The sequence below is a fragment of the Dromaius novaehollandiae genome, chromosome 20 (assembly GCF_036370855.1).
Source record: "Dromaius novaehollandiae isolate bDroNov1 chromosome 20, bDroNov1.hap1, whole genome shotgun sequence".
Taxonomy (NCBI): domain Eukaryota; kingdom Metazoa; phylum Chordata; class Aves; order Casuariiformes; family Dromaiidae; genus Dromaius; species Dromaius novaehollandiae.
Genome location: NC_088117.1, coordinates 12,167,368 through 12,186,238, shown reverse-complemented (window position 1 = coordinate 12,186,238; position 18,871 = coordinate 12,167,368). Strand labels below are relative to the sequence as shown.

Below are 18,871 nucleotides of genomic sequence, written 5' to 3'. Positions count from 1 at the left end.
AGCGTGCCTCAGTGCTGCTGCAAGACTTGTCTCTACTCCCTCTAGCTCTGCCCCCAGACTCACACAGAGAAGCCAGGCTTTCCTTTTCAAGGGTGTTTTTGAATATTTCTATTAAAGACCCCTATCAAACTGACATCCTGAAAAGAGTATGAGATGCAACTGGTTCAGAAGCAGCAACTTCCGTAACGAGGGGACGGACATGCCTAAGCTCTGCCTGCTCCTACGCAGCGCGGGCGGAGAACGCCCTTGCTGACAGAATCACCTGGGCATCTGTGACCTCCTGCTCTTCCGCTGGGCAGCCAAGAGCCATCCAACATCCTAACGGCCAAAGTCACCTTAAACATCATTTGCTTACTGTATATATACACTTCCAAGATGACAGCTATTTCTTTCAAATCCATATCCCTACCATCACTTTTAAAAATGCACAGCCCTTGTGGCCATCTAATTCCTTGTTGTAATAACTCGCTGCATTCCCACTCCCACCTTGGCTTACATGAGTGGATCAAAGTCAGTCCCTACACCTGTGTTTTAATATGGTGGGAACATCCAACTGCCCAGAGACATCTCACAGCTGACCCCCGTTTCCAAACAGCACTTTCGGTTCCTTTTACCATGGGCCTTATTTTAATCCCTTTCTGCATACCTAAAGTTCAGCTGAAATGAAGGAGGGAAAAATCTCATAAAACACCACATCAGTTCTGAAGAGAAATAACATTACTGCCACTGGCACTGACCTAGTGTTCTGCAGAGAGGCAGCCAGTCTCTGGTTAGTAAAGAAAGAGGTTTACTGCCCAAGAGCAGCGAGATAGGATTGTTTTTCTAAATAATAAGTCATAAAACATTACCACGTAAAGGGATCCTACCCCACTCGCCCTGCTTCCTTCACACAGCCAGAATTAGGGATGACAAGTAGCGTTATCAGACTGCGGTAGCACACATAACCTAACTAGGACTTTGTGCACTACAGCGGGGGCTTTGTGCATAAGGAGTAACAAACGCGGAGAGACGATCCATTCCCTCCTTCTGCAATGTCACGGCTGGATTTCTAGCATTGGGGACAGCAACCGTCGATCTGCAGCAGTGGTACCACACACGCAGGAGCACCGCAGCATGACCGGGGCGACTATGGGGGAATTCGGGCTCAACCTTCTTTCAAGAACGGAGATACTCTGCGGAGACTACAAGGAAGGAGAATACTTAGGACCTGTCTATGCAGAATTTTTTTGGAACAGGTCTTGTGCGTTAAACTCCTTCACTCTAAGACAAGCCCTCAACAGGGCAGCATCAACTTGCAGCCCCAGCTGTTTTCACTTCAGAGCCTCACCTGCCCGAAACCACGCAGCTGCCGACTTCTGTGGTTTGAAAATTTTCCTAATATTTTTGAAAGATAGAAACAAACAGGGAAACTGGCAGGCTAGCTACAGGGAGAGGGAGCAGACACCAGATGTAAAATACAAACGCTGGAAAAATAACAATCCTTTCTTAAATCTTCTGTTCTACAGTGTGAGCACAGACTGACTGGAGACTTTTGAAGTCCCGTCCCTAAGCTGAAGATGTCCTGTAAATGCCAACGGCACGGCTGGCCTTCGCAGTGCGAACGCCTCTCCTGTCAGCACGGCTGACACCACCAAGCGTGAGCTCCCTGTCCCACAATTGGTCTCCAAAGGCTCCGCTCTCCTAAACCAGACTCCTCCCCGTGATCCTTCCTGGCCAGGAAGCACCCAACGAGTACGGCTTACCAAGGGCTAACAGTCCTTTCCTCCGACCCAGCCTGCAATGGGGTCTTTAGGGCAATTCTTACACTCCTACTTGCACGCTTCTGCACAGCATCCCAGGTACCCAAAAGCACTGGAACAGACCATGAGGTCCCGCGGGCAGCCTGGAGAGGAGAATTTAATTCTGATCGTCTCCAGCCTAGGGATTAGGATTTGTTAAGACAGAACAAAGTGGGCAACTCCAGGAAACTGATTTGCATCATCAGATAGGAGAAGGGTTTGAACAGTCCCGCACGGGACTAAATCAAACACCATCCTCTTCGAATTTCACCAGAGGCAGCAAAAACAGAAGCTGGGACGCTCTGCTCTGCAAACGCAGACCTTTACCGTCCGGGACTCAGGAGACTCCTGCTGCTGGTAACAAAACTGGGACTGCGTTCTCTGCCCAGAGCCCCAACTGGTCTGGTGACTGTGTTTCTTCTGGCAACACATGCGAACAAGCCTCTCCTGCAAGCCTCTCTCTGCCTCGCTAGTACTGCCTATGTGACACTGCGTTTCTTGCTGCTGACTCCCTGCTAACCTCCTGACCGCTGCCCGCAGTTCTCATCCATTCCCGCCCCAGCGTCTCATCCTGCCGAGCGCATTGCTTGAATTTAACAAATAAATGTTGAAATGATGTTATGGGAATAACCAAGAGCAACACCACAACAGAACTTGCACGCTTCCAGAAGATGAGAAAATGGTTTTCTTCCTGTACGACAGGATGAAGTCCACGCACACGCAGAGCGCGCAATAAGCACATCCTCCCAGTACAACAGCAACAACCACGTTCTGCTAACCTGAATTTTCTCCCTCCATTTTTGGAGCTCCAGCTGCTGATTTCTGCTGTGGAAGCGCTGCAGCTGGATAAGGGGGAGGCAGGAACAGTCTGCAGCCTTTGGGCTTCGTTAGCAGGAAGGGTACTGGGGAAATTTCAGCACACCTCGTAATCAGCAGCTTCTGTCACATGCTACCCTTGCTAAATGTGACACCTTCACTGAGCAACAGAAAGGACACGTAATTAAACTTATGCAGACCTGCCCTTGTTTTCTGACTGTCCTCAGTTTTCACTGGCAGCAGAAATAATTACCTTCAAAAGGACTCTGTCAACTCAGGGCAGACGCCAAATTCTGTCACCGGAGCAAGTCCTCCAGAAACCTGAAGGACGGTTTCACCCCGTGACACTCTCCGTGGCACAGCCGCTTCTTTGCCTAACAACGTGCTCCGGCAGTTTGCCGGCGAAAACCTGAAAGTCCAACTCGGTATGAACAGCAGGGACAGTGATTTGACTTGTAACGTGCAAGATGAGAGAAACCACAAAACCAATCAAAATGACTCAGGAGTAAGAAATAAAAGGTGATCAAAAATATTACTTGAGTTTCAGCAATTAGAAGTGTCGTTCACAAACGGGAGAAGCCGGTTACTGCTCCCCCCTTCCAGCAGTGAACTGACACCACCGTCTCCTGAACGGAAACCAGCGCTTCTTTACAGCAACGTTATCTTTTCTCATCGCACCGGCCTGAAGCAGCAGGCGCTAACGGAGCCGTGTGTGCACAGCCGACGCGGGCAGCACGGACCCACGGCTGCCCGGAGCCTCAGACCGCAGCAGGGCCCGACGAGCGCCAGCCATCGCCACACGGCCAGGCCCGGCCGGGGGCCTCGGGGGCGGCACGGGCCGCTCCCCAGCCGCACCCGAGAGGCAGGCCGAGGCTGGGCAGACAGGTTCGGCCTTTTATCACCGAAATTTTGCTTGACGTAACTCGGGAGGCAGAACGAGAACAAGCAAGAGAAAGCGGCGCAGGATCTTTCCTTCGGGATCGGCCCCGGGGAAGCGAGAGCCACAGGCCCCACCGTCCCCTCCCGCCGCGGCCGCGGCCCCGGCCCGCAGCCTGCCTCGTCGCGGGCCGCTGCCTCGCACGGCGGCGAAGTTTTAATAAATAATAACGAACAGAAACCCCGACAAGCCGAGCCGCGGAGGGAGCGCGGCTCCGAACAGCCAGCAGCGCACGAGAACCGGCCCAACGCAAAGGGCGGCCCGAGACCGACACCGAGCCGGGGCGGACACGCTACCAGCTGCGGCGGCCTCCGCTCGGCCCCCGGCCCCGGCCTCCCCCCACCCCCGGCTAGCGGAGGGCAGGACCCGCGCGCAGCCGCCTCGCTCCTTACCGGCACGGCCGGGCCCGCGGCCCCCCCCGCTGCGCCGCCGCCCCGCTCCGGCCCGGCCATGGCCGCGCGCCGGCGGGCGCCCCCGCCCCGGCGCCCCCCTCCGCCGCCGCCCCGCCCCGCCCCGCCATTGGCTGCGCTGTAGCTGGGCAGAGCGCCCCGCGCCCCGCCGCCGGGGTCCCGCGCCGCCCGCCGCAGCCCGTGCGCAGGCACCAGCGTTTAATTCGGCTGCAATAAACCTCCGGGAACCGCGGTTCTCCGGGAGCCCCAAAGCCGCGCTGCTCCTCCCCGCCGCTTCCCTCGCGGCCGCTCCAAACGCTGCCGCTGAAGGCGCCGGGGCCGCAGCAGCGCCCGGCGAGCGGCTGCCTGTGCCCCGGCGCCCGCCCGCCCGTCCTGGAAGCCCGGGCACCGACCTCTGCAGCAGCGCCGGCCACAGCAGCGAGCAGCGCCCGCAGCAGCCGGCGGCCCCGGCGTGAGTCATGGCCGCAGGCCGGCGCCCCGCGCACGCCGCGGTCCCGCGTGGGAGCCCGGCGCCGGCTGCGCCCCGAGCGCAGGAGCGGCAGCGGCGAGGGACGGGAAGCGGCGGAGAAGGCTCCGCAGCACGGTGCGGCGGCCGACCGCCGCCATCCCCCCGCGGCCCGCGCCGGCACGCTCCCGAGCCCGGCTGCCGCGGGCATCGCGCGTATTCAAATGCCCCCATCACTCATCGGGAACAAAGTCGGGCTGCCTCGTGAATGAGAACCCACCGCCTGGCACCGACCCCGCTCTCCTCTCCGGCTGCCTCCTCCTCCTCCCCTTCCCGAGCCACCGCCCAGGCGTGCCGCGAACCAGACCCGTGCTCGGGATCGGGGCGAGACAGGCACCCCGACCCCGCCGCGGGCAGCGTGGGCGCACGGGACCACCTCCGGTTCAAAACACCACCCTGCCTGTCCCCCGCGCGGGGCGGCAGGGCCCCCGGGCAGAGCCTCCCCCCAGCGAGCAACAAGCACCGCTACCTGCTGCCGGTGCCCGTGGGGCCCGGCGGGTGCTCGCCAGCCACGCCGAGACAAGCCGCTTGCTCGGCGGGACACCCGCAGTCACCGTTTCACACCTTCCCTCCTCGGCAGGGCGCGGAGGCCCCTCTGCCCTGCAGCCGGGGCTCGGCCATCAGCCCGTGCTGCCTCCGGCTCTCGTCCCCTCTCCCTGCCCTCCCCTCCCGCGGCTCGACGCTTGCTCACCCTTTGCTGGCAGGTGCCATGCAGAGAGACAAGCTCGCTGTCCTCGATCTGCTTTTCAGGGCTTCTATAAAGTAGGGCACCAGCATCAGCCCGGCGTCAGGCTTTTGATACATTATTGGAGTAGCCGAAAACGATAGCAGGCAGCTTCAGTCGAGATCTTTTCCTTCTCAAATCCGCAGCAACGGCAGCACTGGGGTCCTTTGTGCACGAGCACGAAACACGGTACGCGCCGGACCGAACTCCTGCTCAGCAGCCTGAGCCCTTCCGCCCGGCCCGGCGGGCTGTGCTGGGGGAGCCCCCGCCTTGCGGCGCCCCTCTCCTGGAGCCGGCAGCCAGCACGGGGCTGGCGTGGGGAGAGCCAGCGCTTAGCTCTGCTTGTTTCCTTCAGCACCTTATCTCCCTCGCTGCGGCAAAACACTCAGGTCAGGTTACACTTTTACTAACCATTTGGTGTTTCTGGCGAGGCACCGCGCTGCAGGACCTGAACTTTGGAACAGGCCCTCGCGCCGGCGAGGGGTGGAGAGCCCTGCACCAAGGCCAGCAGGAAGAGGAAAGGATCCAGGTCGTTCTTCGGGCCAGCGCTGCGTAAATGCTTTTGCACGGTCGGACACGTTGTTAGGACAGGCTGGAAGGCAGTACGGGACTGAGCAAGCGTGTGCTTTTGGCCTGCGTTATAGCAGCAAGCCAGATGTGCTGGGAACCGTGGCCATTCAAGCTGCCACAGAGACCTGACAGCTCCGCTACAGCCACCACGTCACCGTGATCTACCCAGCGCAGGACGTGGCTGATGCACATGACAGGCAGAAAGACCAACAGGGCCCAGCTGAACAGCTGTATTTGCTGGGAACTGCCCAACCTAATTTCCAGTGTCCCAAACGTGAAACTCCTTACAATCTCTCCCTGTCGGTCTGGGCGCCCAGACCAGTCATCAGGAGCTAGAGAAACGCAGGAACTCAGCCCCTCGGGAGCTCGGGGGGGACCGTCCCACTGCGCGTTCATCCTCCGCGCTCCCACCTCCCCAAAGACGGCAGTCACCCAGCGGCGGTGCGCTGACGTGCCCGGGCCCCAGCCGGCTGCCCCGTCTGTCACGCTGTATGTGGACTGACGTCTAACACACACAAACTTCTTGGAACTACAGGTCTCTAATAACGCACAAATCACTTATTCCTTCACCCTCCCACAGCACCTGGACTGCACATGCTTGTGTGGCTCTGGAGGCACAGAAGGGAAGCTAAAACCTTAAAAACCAGGGCGCCTCAGACTGCTCTTTCTCCCTCTCCTCGAGGAGTTCAAGGCAGTGAAGACACTGTACTCAGTTGACTTGATGCTTAAATATCACTGCGGTGAGCATTACTAAAACTGAAAAACCAGAGAAACCCGGCCTATTTGTCCAAGGCCCAGCTAATTTTATTCAAAGCCAGGATTTACCCTAGCTTCCTTAACCCTGCCTTGCACCTCATTCCTCAGCTGCATAAGCTGGTGTGTTCTTGCAGACTGTCCTCCTCCTCCTCCCCGAAGGGAGGAGGGCTAGATGCAGCTGTAAAACATGCTGGGAGCTACTGCTATTGCTGCTAACGCTGATATCTTCCTCAGAGCGCCGTATTCGACCTCCGTCCCGTCCTCGCATTTGCACTTTGTTACTGAAGGTTTTCCATCATTCACCCACAACTCAGTGTCCAAGGAACAGCTGGGAAAGGAAAGCCCCTGTGCCCTGACACAGGGCAGGTACAATACCACCTCTGGTGGGTTATTAACGTTCTTCATTGGTTCTCAGTTAGTTCATTGACTATTATTGGTACTGTTTGCAGGGCTGTCTCCTTGGCTGCTTTTTCTTCTGTGGTCCCACCTGGGCCTGCCTCAGTACGTGCTTCTGCAGCTGGAGGGGGAGGACGGTAAGACAAGACATCGCTGCCAGCCCTCCCGGAGCGACCTTTCCAGACTCCTGCTGTGTTTACTTTGCTTCAGCTGTTAAACGCAGATCTCTCTCACTTGTTACTGGCTGTGGAGCCAATGCTTTACGGTCTCTCCATCTATCGCTAGGGAAAGCTGAATCCCCTAATAGTCCTGAAGAGTCAGAAGTGGAAGGTACTGTGATTAGCCACATACGTTCCAATTTCACGGTTAAAATCAAATGCCTGTTAATGTCCTAGAAAGCATTTTTTTAGAACAGTCCCATATTTCAGCATAATTAATGGTATAAGATGTGTAATTGCACAACTGGCTTGCTACTGCGTTGCTGCTCAAGCGTTGGAGCTGTGAATACGCGTTATTGCAGGGCTTTGCCGAAGAAGATTTCCAGCACCTGTGCACCTCTGCCACTGCTGCAGGAGGAGCAACCTCATCTCTGGAGGTGGGCGAGGTTATAAAGATGGGGCTTTCGTTCAAAAATCTGAGGGACGCGGGTTGCTGACAGCCCCGCCTGGGAGTGCCGGGGGCAGAGCCCCCACGGCCCCGCTCGGGCGCTGCCGAGGAGGTGCAAGTCGCAGCCTCGTCTGCTCGGGCCTGGCCAGCGGTGTTTGGTCGCTCTGTCTGACTCACCAGATTCACCTCGGTTCGTTCTGGCAGCCTGCCGAGCTCCCTGCGACGGCCGACGCTGCCTCCCCGACCCCTCCGTTCAGCAGGTTGTGCCTTCGTCTCCCGCAGCTCCAGACTGATATTCAGCAGCTGCCAGAAAACAAGCAAGCTGCGCTCTCCTGGCACCGTCAAGTGACACACGGGTAACCTAACAGTGTCCGCAGCGGTATCGCTGAGGATGCCCCGTGCTCCTCCGTCCAGCGGCAGCACAGTCCCACGCCAGGCCACCGAGTACCGAGGAAACACGAGTGAACGGCCCACAGCCTCGGGGCAGGGGGTTGTTTTGTCCTTCAGTTCCGTTTCAGCAAAATAGTTAATCTGAAGCTGAAGGGCACAAAAGTTATGCAGACCTTGCAGATCAGAGGAACGACTGCAGATCAAACTAACACATTATCAAAAGTTTTCTCCACCTGCATTACTGAAATGGGCTTGACATTCACAAAAGCTGAGCTGCCACGCTGTCGCAGAATTGATGTCTCGTGCTTCTGAAAAATCAGGCCCCGTATCAAGCAGTATTTACACTGAAAGAATATTTAACCTCTGACTAATGCTGCCTTTTCATTATGGCTAGACAGTAAATGTGAACCGGCCAGTTTCTCTTTCTGCTTGTAATTAGCTCCACTCCTCTGCTCTCCGGAGCCAGTGTCAGCCTTTTCTCTAGGATGGTAATACTGATAAACAGGAAACCAACTTTTTCGGAGATGCCAGTCGTGTTTTATAGGTGTTATATTTTAATCATAACATTGTTATTAATATCAGATTTTTAAAAATCTCTTTGTCAGGCCCCATTCCTGCAAACGTCCAGTATCCTTTTGTGCTGTTAGTCTTGCTTCAGAGACACGACTTAACATTCAATGACAACGCGAGTAGGAAGCATTTGCAGAAGTCAACTTTTGAATTTCAAATCTGAACTGCGTGAGGATACCGATGCCCTACGACTTTGAGTCTGACATACACCAATACGTGTATTAGCATCTAAACAACATTTTACTTTGGTTTGCCCTTCTGTCTAGCAATATTGGCATATATAATACCTTCGGCTTAGTAGGTAACAGCCGAATTTGGAGACTGAATGATGTTCTTAAACAAAATGGTGTTCTTTAAAAAAAAAAAAAAAAAAAAAAAAAAAAAAAATCAATCAATGGAAAGTTTACAATTGAAATAAAGTTAAGAAAATGTTCTTTTGTTACTACTTACAAATTCTTCCTTAAAAAAAAGATCAAAGCATTTTGAAGTTCCCTTTGATTGTGTTGCATTTTATCCATGCAGGAATACACACACCAGAGCTGGCATCAGGATATAAAGCTAATTTCTTCCAACTGCTATCTGCCTTCCAGCCAGGTAGACTTTAGTGTCTTTTAGGGATATAAACTACATCCTCCTCATGGGAATCCTTTTTTTTTTGGCTGGAAGGAGAGTTTCACAGCTCTCAAGGGTGATTTTTCCATGGCTTTCAGGGCTGTAACAGCAGGCGATCCATCCCAGCGAGTGCACGCCCCATCCGCTGCCCCGCTCAGCCCAGGCACGTTACGGGCGACAGGCGCCCTGGGACGCAGAGCACCCCTGTGCCGCTGCACGCACCTCCCGGGGCTGCTCTCAGCCCTCCAGTCCTGTCCCTGGGACTCGCTACTGCAGGCAGCGACGCTGGACACAGCCGGGAGCCCCCTTTCCCGGACAGCCGGTGGCTGTCCCTCCTTGGTGCTTTCCTCAGGCAGCTACCAACCAACATCAGTTAGCACCGACACAGGAACCACAGCACCTGCACACACAGCCAAGCCCGTGCTAAAAGCTCCCCCAGGAGTAAGAGGTTTTCTGCGTGCAGAATCCGGCAGTCGCCTCGGCACTCATCCCAGCCCCAGGGGACCTCGGGGAGAGCCATCATCACCCGACTGCGGGCCCCACCTGCCCCAGCACACCTGCGGATCGCCTCACTGCTCTTCACTGGTCTCTCCGTATTTCTTTTCTCACTTACACTGACAACCCCTTTCCAGGGAGGGGACGAGGTGTTTGTTTTAGCCGAGGTCACGCGAGCGGCTCCCAGGGGCCCGGGCAACCCCAGCCACCCCGCGGGCTCGTCCCCGGCCCAGGCCGGCTCTCACAGCTCCAGGCTCCCCGAGCAGCAACCAAACTCTGCAGTCCTGAGGGCTGCCACATCAGTCCCAGAGCACAGGCATCATCGCTGCACACTTCGTGCAATGCTGGGGCAGCTACTTCCAGAGCTGATGTAAAAACTGTTATTAAAACTTACAAACTGTGAAAAACTCTTTAAAAGTCCAAATCCTGGCGCTACCCTAAATTAAATTACAGCCACAGCCTGATAGGGGCACGTGGCTGAGCACAGACTCGAGCTTGCGTGCAGTGCTTATCCACAGCGCACACCTGCTGCTCCCCGCCGAACATCCGCCTAATGACCACAGCGTGCAGCCCAGAGGTTTGAGATACGGAAAAGTCACGGCAAAGACCCACAAGTGAAGCACCGACTGAACAGGGTTCAGAAATGACAGCCCCATTTTAAGCCTAAAATTAATTTTTTTCTATAAATTAGGACAAGTGAGCTTTCCTCTAATTCAGATAATGCAGCTCTCCTTGGGTACAGACTGCTGGCAGGAGGAGGAGGAGGGCACGTGCAGTCAGGGATCAATGCTAACACTCTAAAAAATGAATCTCTGAAAATTGTTTCAACAAAACTTCATATAAATCTTTGTATAGGAAGAGCCTGACTGGATGAAGGTATCAGAGTGATATTACTAGATTAAGCACAGACTGAAAGAAAAAAAAAAGGCTTTGTCTGTTTTATGCAAAGTTGGTCCTATCACTCTGGCTTTTTGTGCCTCAGTTTCCCAGCAATCGATACAGCATGTTACACTTCCTATCAGTGAGTCCATGAAAGCTGCCAGTGCCTGTTAAGAGCTAGCTATCATCACACAGGACTGAGGATAGGATGTGACCTCCCAGAAGATGAAAATACCGACTATTGTACTTTAAACGAGTCATGGTTTGTGATTTCGGAGTGTAGTCGAGATGGCACTCTCCAGGGAAGGGAGGAACTGGCTCCTCTGAATGGGTTTATAAAAGTGAGTTTGCTTATAAGGATTGTGCCTTTTGGAACCTGCAGGGCAAAGCCAGCCCCTGTGCCAACGAGCTCTGCAAAGCTAAATCAGACCGCAGAAGTGCAGAGTCTCTGGACCTGGCTGAACAACTTAATTAGAACAAGAGGAAAAGTAGCAGGCCAATTTTGGCTGCTGCCCGTTCACTCAGGGAGCTCTGGACCTACAGCCCCCCCTTACGCCGTTTTAGGAGTGTCATCATTGGTGGTGAGCTTCCAGGGGGCTGTTTGGCTCCTGCCTCACTAAAGGCCAGTCCACGGCACGGCTGTATCCAGTCTTCCCCTCTGCACGGATGCTGGGGCAGGGGGGACTTAGAGCCATGCTGCCAGCTTGGAGGAGGAGAAGGGGCTGCAAAGCTGCTCCTACAGATGGAAGAGCAGAGCCCAAAGCCACCTGCTCTGTGACGCACGCTGGCCCCGGTCTGCGCGGGCATGCTCCAGCCTAGCGAGGGACAGCTACGGGGATGCAGGAATGTCATACCCACCTTCCCTTTGAGCAATGAAAGCTGAAACCTAAAATTGCATCTCAGCTCTATTTTAAGAGTTGTGTGCGATAGGAAAAGATAACAAGTTTAAAAACCCCAAATTGCCATTACCAACAGATGAGCTTTAAACAAAGAGGTCAACCAACACTTGTTTTGCTAAATTTTGCTTACTTTACTTCTCTCAAAGAGATGAAATTAGACCAGGTCAATCTTTAATACCAGAAAGGCTTTCTACCACCTTCTAGGTGGGACATGCAGAGATTCCTGAACAAGCTCTGTGAACAGCCCTGTCTGGTACGAGGATATTACCATCCTCGTCTTCTGCAAGAGGGAACGGAGGCTACCGATGGGAAGCAGCCTGACCAAGAGTTTCATGCTGTGAGATGGACAGGGAAGCAGGAACAGAGGCGGGTCTCGTCCCCCGATTCAATAGCTGTACAGCAGAAACAGTTTCCTTTTGTAACCAACTTACTTTACCAACTTATTTTAAATCGGTCTAGTTAGACAGATGCAAAGCACTGACACAGATGCACTGAAACTGGTTCAGTCTTTGCCTAAACAGGATTAACCCACCTCACTTATTAACCATATTAAACTCCAGCTCATCATCACTACAAAAAAATGGCTATTTTACACTGATAGTTGTATCAGTGTAGAATTTTTATGGAAAAAGAGTTTGGAAGGATTTTACTATACAACAGGTATTCAGGGTCACCATACAGCTCTCCACCACAAGTTGGCTTGGCCCCAGTTACCTCTGGTGAGGTGGAAGTATGCCTTCTCTCCTCTGCAATTTTACTTCATTCTTTACATACAAGCCTACATTTTAGGCCATTATCCTGTCCGATAACAAGAAGAGTTAAAACCATTTAGACGCACTGCACTAAGATCCTGTGTTGATTTAATCAGACTGAGTTAAAATAAATAGAGTTGCACGGACACACCTCTTTGCAGATCTGGCCTGAGCTCCAGGCCTCAGGCAGCCAGGCAGGCTCTCACCACGGCCAGTCTCCGTCACTGGCTCTTCTTCACGGTGCCCCAGCTCCGAAGGGTTAAACTCTTCTTGGCAGAAACCAAAAATTCCCATTTTACTTTCCTCTGAGAAAGTTCAAAACATTTTTACTTTTAAAATTCGATCTAGAAAGTTAGGATGTGGGTTTTGCTGTTGCATTTAATTTCTTTAACCTCCACAAATATTTTGTCTCTCTCTGCCGGAATATGAGCCTGCCCCTCAAGAAGGAAAAGGCAGCAACCCCCTTCAGGCGCTCCCCACCCTCTGATCTGCCACTGTGCCCGTGCCACTAAGCCACTTTTTCTTGCTATGGCAGATGATAAGCTTGGTTCAAATCCATGGGAGTACATGGAGCCAAGCTCTGCTCTCGTTTGCAAAATTGCAATCTGCTCCTCCTGCACTCGCGAGGCTGCCTTGCATCACGGCTAAAACCAGACGTGCTGCGGAGGGACATGTGTACGTGTGGCCGATGGCTGCTGAAGCGCTCTGTGCCTCCCGCGACGAGAAGCCAGACGACACAGAGATGGGGGCAGAGAGTCCCACGGGCCGCAGCCTCCCCGCTCCCCGCCAGCCCCACATCTCTGAGCTGTGGGGTTCAACCAGCCCGGAGTTGCGAAGGTGCCGGACTCCGGCCGTTAGCAGAGTGATTTACTCAGTATAACCAAGCGGTAAATCAGAATCTATTCCACTCGGGGAGGCAGCTGACAGATTTGTAGGTTTAAATGACTACAAAAATCAGCGTACTTCCCGGAGCACTGCCACGGTGGCCCACGGTGCCGAGGTGGCCGGAGCAGAGCGGGGAGCGCGGCGGGGCTGCTGCCGGTGACCAACCCGAGAGAGTTTCCCAGAACTGACAGCTGAGTAGATCTGAGTGACGCCGGGCAGGGTGAGGGCAGAACGGCACAAAGCACGTGGCTGAAGTCAGGGTCTCCCTTGGCAAACTCCCTCCCAGCATCGGCTGCCCTTCCGCGCCCTGCCCCAGGCCCCGTCTCAGCAGCTCCCTCTCCCACGTCCTTTTCTTGCCCAAGACCCGATCAGGCGGCAACACAGGCAGAAGGGTTAAAAGACAAACGTGGCCCTGGCAGCCCGGAGCCCCGAGCAGAGGTGCCCGCAGCATCCCTGGGGCGCCGCGGCCTGCCCTCGGCAGCAGGGGAGCTGGGAGGAGAGCGCGGCCGCGGCCCTGGGTGGGCACGAGCGGCGGTGCCAAGCGCCTCCCCGCCGCCGAGCGTGACTCACCTCCCGCGCAGCAGGAGCCAGCTGGCCGGCTGAGCACCTCCTCTCCCTGCCAGCCTCGCAAGCGAGAGGCTGAATGTCTTTATATACCATTTCAGGGGATTAAAACCGAAAGCAGCAGGTTAGTTCCCAAATGAGCAACTGCACTGTAAACACCGCGTGGCAAAGTCCAGCCCAGCCCAGCCGGTCACAACCGCTTTGCACTTGCCATCGCAAACAAGCGCTGCAAACCACTGCAGTCACCTGTCCCGCACAAGCGGCACAGAAACTTCAACCGACTCCGTAAAACAACCGGAGCAGTTCAAAGAGCACGTGCTGTTTGCCCAGAGCGTGCTGACGTCTCCTTCCCGCAGCTGCAGGATTGAATGCCGGCCCCTGGGTGTTGGGCCCGGGGCAGGGCAGGACTCCCGCGGGTGACAGGCAGGCGCTGCTGGGCACAAGCGACTCTGCTGACGCTCCCCAGGCAGCTCCCGCCAGCAAGCGGCACGCGGCCTTCCCCGCGGGAGCACCCGTGTGGCACCCGGCGGGGCCGAGCACCCGTGCTGCCGGGTCCCCGGTGCTCCCCGAGGCAGCGCAGCCCACGCAGCCCGTGCCGGCTTCCCACCGGCGGCCTCGAGGTGCAAAGCTCTGCTTCCGACAGCGGTCCCTCTGCACCGCCTCTCCCCCTCCGTGCTGCACTTGCAGCTCTCCGACTCCATCTCCCAGACTAGGGCAGCTGCCGCCAGCCTCCAAAACCCAGGCACAGGCCCACCCACCCACCCACCCGCCGCGGAGCAAGGGCCTGCTGGCAGCGAGCACACGTGGCGCGTCCGCCCCGGGCCCTGCCTGCGAGACTGCGCACATGCCCACGGCCTCAGCACGCTCTTTCCATTAGGAAATCATCAGCCTGTCAACAGGGATTACGCGAAAGGACTCTGCCTGTTTACGAGTAACCCAGCCCGTTTGGTGACTAAGTCGCTCCATAACCTCCGGCCATACCACGCTCCCCCTGCACAAGGACGGCAGCTCAAAGCCCCGGCACGCCGGTACCGAGGGGCTGGGACCGGGGCAGCGCTGACACCGGCTGCACGGGAATCGAAACAATTGCCAAGGGAGAGAAACGTTCAGCGATTTATTCCCTTGCTTGGGCACCTGAGAAGGGTCTCAACTCCCTCAGTCCTCCTGCTCTGACTGTAAAACATGCAGACTCAGGAGCCTAACTAATTCTGTGCTACATGTGGGGTGAGGGTTTTGGGAAGGGGGAAAAAGTTACTAATAAAGAAAAACAAAATCTGAGCTTCAGGAGCTGAGCTCGGAGGCGGCCTGGAGCGAGCCCCTGGGGCTCAGCCCCTGCGCCCGCGGCCGGGCACTGCCGCGAAGTCGTCCCATGCCTCAGCTTCCCGGTGGGACGGCGGGTCGAACCACCTGCCCAGCCTCACCGGGGGGCTGTCACAGGAATCGGTTTGTGTAAAGCACTTCAGGGCTGTCAAAGCAGAGGCTCTGTGCCCGAGCGCCACGTGCCCTGATGGGAACTGGCTGAACCATCCCGGCCCGCCTTTGACACGTGGCTTCCCCTGCACCACCTCTTACACTTTAAGAAACAAAAAATGCTTCTAAATGCCTTTGAGTGTAGCATTGCGTAAGCTGCTGCTTCTGAAACCCAGCAAGATCCCAGGTGCAGACAGAAAGCCAGTTCAGTTGTGCACCATAAAGATTTCCACGATGTAAATTAATACTCCTCTCCGAGGCTGGGAAGTGTGCCACATACAGCACTTCTGACTCCATAGCTCTTTTATCAAAGTTGCTTTTTTTCCTTTATCTTTTCCTCGCTCCGTGACAGTTTGGAGAGTTTTGGCATCACAACTGCAGCCTGGCTTGTCAAGCTAAACATCAACAGAGACTTTATATGTACGTGAGAAATGAGAGAATAGAGATAAAAATAGTTATTAACTCTGCTTTTAGAATGCTAACCACGGAAAATGGCCGCACTCCAGTACAGGAAGGGGTCTGAGCCATTTCTGATGCACATCTGTTTGACGCTGCCCAGTCTCGCTGGCGCTGGTGGAGATGCCCGTCGGGGCCGGGCATGGGCCCTGGGGCAGAGGCCGGGGACGCTGCCTGCACCCGGCAGCGGGCAGCCGCGGCAGGGACACACCGCCCCGCGCACCCCCAGAAGGCCCCAGGCTCCGAGACCGTCCGCGGGGCAAGTCGGAGCGCAGCCAGCGGTGGGCAGAAGCGCGTGTGCGATGCACCCCAAGATGCTGACAGGGTCAGCAGGCTCTCGGATGCGAGCAGCGGCGGAGCCCACCCTCCAAAGGCACAGCCGCTAGCCTGCCTGGCCGCGCTCTCGGCATTGCAACACCATGACACCGACTGCTCTAAATCAGATCCAGGCAAACCGTTTCTCAGAGAACATCCCAACTCGCTGCAAACACTGAAACAAGTCTGGAAACACTGGGAACGCTGGACTCCATCAAAAGAGGTGGAACGTGCCAAGGCTGCGAGAGCACGACGTGACCCAGCGGGAGTCTCTCGGCTCGCAGGCGGCTCACGACAGAGCTCGCTCTTCTCCCTCGCCTTTCAGCATCGCCAGGCGGTGCCTTGCTCCCTTCGCTCCAGCAAGCGCCCTCAGTAAAATCCGCGAGAATCTCTCTCCGTCTTAGTGGATTTGGGAGGAGATGGAAAATGGAACTGGGAGACAAGCCGGAGCTCAGTGAGGCGCCTCACCAAAATGACGCGCGTGCCCATGGAGGAGCCCAGACCGCAGTGCCGCAGAGACCACCGCGCGGTGGGACGCTCGCACCCGCCACTGCGACACACTGCAATGCCGGTGCCGCTCTTCACGGAAATGTTGATTATAAATAACAGGCACAGCCGGATACTCACCTGCTCCATAGTGTTTTCTCCACGCTTTGAAATAAAACTACTAAAGTCAGAGATGTTCCCTGCCCATTGTAAGAATGCCAAAAGCTTCAGCTACTTTGGCCATTACTATAAAATATTTGCAGACAATTGTTAAAAGCATTAGTAAGAAAAAATAAAAAAGAAATATTGTTTTTAAGTTAAATATTGGCCTTATCGTCTAGCCACTTTATTTTCCAGAGCTTTGTTTTACTTCTGGTATTTGCTGTGTCACACGGTACACAGCCCCAGGTATTCCTGCCAGCCTCCTGCCCTGCCGCTGAGGGGGGCCCGCCGGCTGCCCTGCCCGGCCCGGCCCGCTGCCACGCGCAGCTGCTGCTCGTCCCCTCGCCCCGCACAGGCGAGCAAAACCTCTGCTCCCACCACGCAGACGCTTCGGGTTCTGCAGGTCAGACACGTCAGGAAAGAGCCGCACGCCTGCCCCACCGGTGCAACGCAGCCGCGGGACTTTCATTTATGGCGGTATGAAATATGCAACAATCATTCCCCAGCATCGGGGTAATAAATACCACTGTTGCAGCTGATCTGAAACCAGCAAGCATGCGTCTCACATCCACAGAGCGAGACACAAAATGCTCAATTATTTACGGATTGCATATGAACAAATACAGAGAAATAAGTTAATTCAGTACAGTACAGCAGAGCAGACCCAGGGCAGATGATTGCACATCCCTCAGTCAAATCACACACACTCATTATTCCACGACGGTTGTTCCTCCTCCAAAAAGTGGGTTAGAAGAATTCTGATTAAGGGATCAGCAGAATCGTTTCTGACAAGTTTTTTCAGATCTGACTACAGATGTGAAACTCCCAGCGCTCCAAATCCTTGAGCTTTTGCTGGGACATGGCGCGAGTGCTGCACAGGAACCCGCCACCGCAACCATCCAATTAGGGAAGCGGTGGCTGAGTGACTTTCCAGGACACGAGCACATTCAGTCAGTTGGTAGCAGCAAACATATCGCCAACTATGTTTTACCAAACTCCTTGTAAAACAAAATCCTATCGCGGTCACCAAATCCCAAAGAAGCGGAGGAAAAAGAGAAATCAAACCATTCTGCCTCTTAATTTGCATTTCTCCTTATCCCTAATCATACCATAACAGAGATTTTTCAAAGCCAGGGGCTGCCTGCCTCAGCAGGGGGATTTATGCTCCTGTCCTGCTCATCATGGAGTACAAACGGCATCACAAAGGACAGTCAGAAGTCACAAAGCTACCACACAGCCCGTGCAACGCCGTGTCCACGCAGTGGCTGTCGTTTTTCCCTTAAAGGCGTTAGCCGTGAGACCCAGCTCAGCGCCCAGAAACAGGCTCTTAGCTCGGTCAGGGGAACCGCAGCTCCCAGGCATGGACAGGCACCTCGGAGGCTGCAGTGCAGCCCGAGGCCTCTGCTCCCAGCACAGGGCTCCGTCCATCAGGGGTTTCCGCTGTGCTGCGGGGCCCGCGTGCTGCAACGTGCCGTGCTGCCCGACCAGACCGTCCTGCTGGGAACCATGCTGTCTTCTGGACTAGACACATCATTGCATGGGGGGGGGGGGGGGGGGGATCTAAATCCAGTGTTCTCTTTGTTCCTGCACTATTTCTCATGTTTTATTCAACATTTCCTTACCCATACAGGCGGCTGCAAATACCTGCACGTTTCAAACTCATACTGTAATCATCACAGCTCCCAGCCAGGGAGGGCAGTGAAGTTTGGGGCCGTTCTGCAATCCTGCAGCCTGAGGAGCTGCAGAGCTGGTCAAGAGCTCATCTTCATCTGCAGCCTCTGCCCTCAGAGCAGAAGGAAGCTCTCCAGACTCAGACCCCGTACAGCACTGCTGTGCCTCAGCCCTGACACTGTCTGGCTTTAAATATCCCAGAAAGCTCTGTCACTTAATTAATTAATTAAAGATACTCCCCAGCTGCACAGAAACCTTTCCTCCTTCCATGTAAATGCAGAATCACTATCATACCTCTCCCTCTGCCCCAAGACCTACGGCCAGTATTAGCAAAGTGTTTGTCGTACCCCACCGTCATTACAAGCTTGGAGGAAGGAAAATCCTGCTGACAGGGGAAGCGGTGCGATTGCAGGGGGATGACGAGAATCCTGGGACAGGAATCCCTTTGGAGACTGATTTCTCAGCAACCACATCAAGCCCTAGATTGTACACGTGTGCGTGCACGTGATAGTGAAGGGGATGAGAGGAGGAAGAGAGGGGATGAGAGCTGTCCTTAATTTCTCAACAGTTTCTTAAATCCTTCATTCTGAACATAAGTACTAAATCAGGCTCAGGGGAAAAAAAAAAAAACTTAATTAATCAGAGGTAGCTAAGTTCAAAGTGCGCCTAGGGTCAGCTTTATTACTCTCCCTCGCTTTGGAGGTACAGCTTTTATGCATAATCCCTGTCTGCTGCAGAATGACAGCTACCTGGTGCCTGGTATTTGC

At 54.9% G+C, this 18,871-nt stretch overlaps 1 protein-coding gene across 12 annotated transcripts in view; it reads right to left on the bottom strand.

Moving 5' to 3' along the window:
• DAB2IP (DAB2 interacting protein) overlaps window positions 1-18,871 on the bottom strand; it is a 209,402-nt gene that overhangs the window by 55,701 nt on the left and 134,830 nt on the right. Inside the window, exon 1 of one of the 12 annotated variants that reach the window (XM_026094381.2) lies at window positions 5,138-5,437. The exons of 9 other annotated variants lie outside the window; for them this stretch is intronic. In XM_026094381.2, the coding sequence (XP_025950166.1) occupies window positions 5,138-5,250 (113 nt within the window). In that variant the 5' untranslated portion in view covers window positions 5,251-5,437. Of the gene's footprint in view, window positions 1-3,923; window positions 4,036-4,333; window positions 4,417-5,137; window positions 5,438-18,871 lie in introns of those variants that run through there. 2 more of the 12 variants (XM_064523905.1, XM_064523908.1) reach the window with 2 other exon arrangements.